The 5,000-nt window shown below is 17.2% G+C and overlaps 1 protein-coding gene across 1 annotated transcript; it reads left to right on the top strand.

Annotated features, from left to right (window-relative positions):
• Positions 1 to 425: 425 nt before the first annotated feature.
• On the top strand, positions 426 to 4,563 carry PRSY57_1128900 (hypothetical protein; the record flags this gene model as incomplete). The annotated part of the gene is made up of 7 exons (XM_012908252.2): positions 426 to 1,454; positions 1,749 to 3,275; positions 3,500 to 3,586; positions 3,684 to 3,746; positions 3,880 to 3,960; positions 4,232 to 4,279; positions 4,444 to 4,563. 7 exons carry the CDS (start codon positions 426 to 428, stop codon positions 4,561 to 4,563), a joined length of 2,955 nt encoding a protein of 984 aa, XP_012763706.2.
• Between the last annotated feature and the right edge of the window lie 437 nt (positions 4,564 to 5,000).

The following is a 5,000-nucleotide window of genomic DNA, read 5'->3' on the forward strand; positions in this document are numbered from 1 at the left end:
TTTTTTTTTTTTTTTTTTTTTTTTTTTTAAATATAAATGGTATAACTTGAAGGTGTATAAAAAAAAAATAATAATAATAAAGAATAAACATAATAATATATATATTGAAAGTATTTGATAACTATAATGATATTAATAATGAAAGAGAAGGTATATGTTCACTTTATGAAAGGTAGTAAAATAAATAAATAATATATATATTATATATATATGTGCATATTCCTTTTTTCCATATAAAGAAATAAGTTAAAAATGAATGTATTAACGTTTGTGTTTTAAAAAAAAAAAAAAAAATTTTAATAAGATTATGTGTGCGAAATATATATATATATATATATTTATTTATTTATTTATTTATTCATTTATATAATAATTATATGCGAAATAACACAAAAGAACAGATTTCCTTTTAACGTTTTTTTAAAATGGAAAAGGAAGAAGAAAAGATGAATGATGGTTTAAGGTTTAAAAAGAAAGGGGAACTTTTAAAGAGTGAAAATATTCTGAACGTTATGAATAATCCCATGACATACGTAATAGAATCAATAAAATATAAATCCGTTTTCGATATAAAAAAAGATCTGATATTAATGAAAAATGTAATTCATAATGACATAATAAAAATATTGAACAAGAATTCGAAAGAATTTATGTCTTTACCAGCAAATTTAAATTATATTGAAAATATGATTCCAGTATTAGATAAAGAAATAAAAATATCAAAACGATTTGTAAAAAAGTTATTGAATGAGATTAATAATATAAATAAAAGAATTAATGACATATTATTAGATAAAATAAATATATTTTATATAAAAAATATTTTAAAAACAAATATAGATATATACGAATTAATAAATAAAATAGAAAAAGAGTTAAGAAAATATGAAAAATCCGAATGTTATAATATATTAATAGATATTCAAAAAAAAATTTATTCATATAATTATGAAATGAATAATGTTTTATCTTCTACTAATTCTTGTTCATTATTTATTGAAGATGATATATATAAAAATAATATATATTTTTTATATGATCTATCTAAAAGATTAATAAATATAAGTACATCTATATGGAATATTAAAGCTATGATATATAATAATTATAAAAGAATAAAAACTATATCACACAAATTACAAGATTTTTATAATCTTGTTAATAAATATGGTCTAGAAGCTAAATGTGAACAACAAACCATACTGGTCACTGTGAACAAATTTTCTTTTGAAAATTTAAATGAAAAATTAAAAAATGTAATAGATCAGGTGGAAAAAAAAATAAACGACTTGTCTTATATTTTTTTAAAATTGTTAAAAAATGGATTAATACAAAATATTAATGAACATAATATATTAAATCAGTCCTTAAATTATATATTAAATTCTTGTTATTTGATAAATTTTTTTAATGTCTTTATAATACACTTCCAGGAAGTCTATATAAATTATATCGTACGTTTAAAGGAAAAAATGAATAAATGAATGAATATATAATAAAATAGCCACCTCGTTATACATACATATAAATAAATAAATATAAATATAAATATAAATATATATATATATATATATATATATATATATATAATATAGATATATTTATTTATTTATATTCACGTGATGTCTCTTCATTTATATGAATGTATGCAGAAACGTTCCCACGTTTCATATATATTTATTGCTCAAACATATTTTCAGATTATATAAATTTTTTTTTTTTTTTTCATTTTTTTTATTTTTTTTCAGGAATATGAACCGTTTGAGACGTACGAAGATTTAATTCTCTATATCAAAGAGAAGACATTAGAAAATAAGAATGTGCAAGAAATAATCAAAAGAATAAATGAGATAGATGAAGGTGTGTTATTTTGTACACACGGCATTCTGGAGAGGATATTGGAGATAATAAAAAATAGGTTTGGTGATATATTTATGTTAAGATACTGTGATGTTTTTATGGAAAGATATATTAAGACAACCTACCTTTTTAATGATATAAAAAGGTTAGTAGGAAAAAGCAAGTATGAATTATTTATATTGGATGAGAAGATGAAAAAATATTTGAAAAATTTTGAAAGAGAAGGATATGTACAATATGTTTTGAATTTATTAGAAAACAAAATGAATGATAATTATAAAAATATAATTTTATTTGATAAGAAATATATATTTGAAAATAATTTTTATTGGTTAAAAGAAACCATAAATTTAATAAAAATTTTTAAAATATTATTTACAAGTAAATATTATATACCTGAATGTTTAACAAATTATTTATCTTTTATATTTAAGCATTTTAAAAATTATATAACTAATATAGAAACCTTTTTATTATTTCTAGAAGAAAATGAAGAAATCAAAATTTCAAATGTAGAAAAAAAAAAAATAAATAAGTTTTATTGGAGTCCAACATTAGGATATAATAGTATAGGTTTTTTTATATCTGATTTTTTATCATTAAGAAAAATATTTAAAACTAGTAAAAAAATATATTCATGTATTAAGAACGATGGACAATATGTACTTCCAAATAATATTGGTGATATAGCTATATGGATGTTTGACAAAATATTGAATAATTTTATTAATCATACAACTTTAAAAGAAGAAAATGTAATTATAGAAAATAATCAAAAAAATTTATATGTAAATAATAAAGATCATATACATGTAAATAATAAGAGTTCCTTTTATATTCACGATGATATTATAACTTCATCTTCTGAAGAGGATGAAACTAATATGAATAATATGCAATCTAATAAAATGAATGATTCAAATTTTCATAATGATAAGAATGTAGGATTAGATTCTTCCAATTTAAATAATAAAAAAATGAATGAGCAAGACGTAAATTATACAGATTATTCAAAAAGATTAGATGATACTAAAAATCAAAAAAATGTTTATGATGAGAACAATAATATATATAATTATTCAAAAATATTATTAAATAATGAAAAGAAATGTCATACTCCAAATATAGATAATGTAGATATATTATATAAAATAGCAAATGAAAATAAAAATATACTAAGAGAAAAAAAAAAAAAAAAAAATACATCATTGTATCTTTATGAAAAAAATAATAAAAGAAAAATTATACATCATATTCGTTGCATAAATGGATTTTTAAGAACATTAACAAAAATTGTTATTAATACACAAAAAATATTTGAAGATTTTTTTATAAATAAAATGTTTGAAATATGTTCAAGCTTTTTGATATATTTGCATTCTCTCTTTACTGTATATAAAATGACAACCAAGCGAGTAAATATATAATAACATCAAAAAAATTTAATAAAATAAACACACCATATATATATATATATATATATATATATATATATGTATATTTATTTATATATTTATTTATTGGGGTGTATTATTTTTTTTTTTTATTTTTTTTTTTTTATTATTTTTTTTTTATTTATTTTTTTTTTTTATTTTTTTTTTTTTATTATTTTTTTTTTTTTTTTTTTTTTGCATATCAGATTCCCGAAAAACCAAGTGAACAGGTGGACAAAATTGTACTTCCCTTAATTTCGTTCAAATCATTTTATAAGGACATAATAGCCGATGTAAGAAAAAAAAAATTAATAAACATAAATAAAAAAAAAATATATATATATTATTTATTTATTTATTTATTTATATGTGATTTTATTTCTTATGTAGATTATTATAGAAGACATAATTACAAAAATTGTTGATAAAATAAGCGAGTATTATCTTAACGAGGTAGCTAAAATAAAGCCAAGATTAATGGAATAATATATAAAGCACACACATAAGAAATATATATATATATATATATATATATATTTTATTTATATGATCAAATATGGACTTATCATGTTTTTCTTTTGGGTAGATTAAAAATGTAATCGACGCAAAGATTTGTGAACAAAATAAGAGGACCCTAAAATTTAATTTAATAGAAACATTTTTAAAGGTACTGTTTTATGTTTAATTGATTTTTTTTTTTTTTTTTTCTTTTGTCAACAGATAAGATTTATCTGTATAAGATATAGACAAATATGTAAATTTATATATAAATGTATATATGTATATATTTATATATATATGTATATATTTATATATATATATATATGTATATATTTATATATATATATATGTATATATTTATATATATATATATATGTATATATTTATATATATATATGTATGTATATATTTATATTTATTTATTTTTCTTTTTTTAGAAGGACGATATACCGTATGAGGAAAAGATACAACAACAAATATATTTGGTAATAATCATAAATCCTTTCAAATTAGTTTAATATTAAAAAAAAAAAAATAAAAAAATAAAAAATAAAATTTCGGAACATTCTAGGATATACATATTGTATATATCATACATTTAGCACTATATATATAATATATGTTTCCTTTTTCTTTTTTTTTTTTTTAGGATGTATGTCATTATGAGAAATTATGTGACGAGAATTTTATGATAAACAAAAATACCAACATTCATATGAGGGCCTTACTAAATCATTGCAAAATGGAAAATAGAAAGATAACAGGGTAAAATATATACATATATAAATATATACATATATAAATATATACATATATGAATATATACATATATAAATATATACATATATGAATATATACATATATAAATATATACATATATAAATATATACATATATAATACCTTTTTTGTCACGTTTATTTTATTTAATTATATTTTTAATATTTTTAATATTTGTTTTATTTTTTTTTATTTTTTTTTAATTTGTTTTATTTTTTTTTATTTTTTTTTAATTTTTTTTATTTTTTTTTATTTTTTTATTTTCGTTTTCTAAAAATAGTATATACATAAAATAAAGTACCTATTTTCTTGAATTATTCTCGTATTGTAAAATTATCAAGAAAATAAATATAATAAGGAATAAAATAAAAACATGAATAAGAAATATTATAGGATAGATATATTCATTTATTCTATATGAAATTTTA

This window comes from Plasmodium reichenowi, chromosome 11, assembly GCF_001601855.1.
Source record: "Plasmodium reichenowi strain SY57 chromosome 11, whole genome shotgun sequence".
Classification (NCBI taxonomy): domain Eukaryota; phylum Apicomplexa; class Aconoidasida; order Haemosporida; family Plasmodiidae; genus Plasmodium; species Plasmodium reichenowi.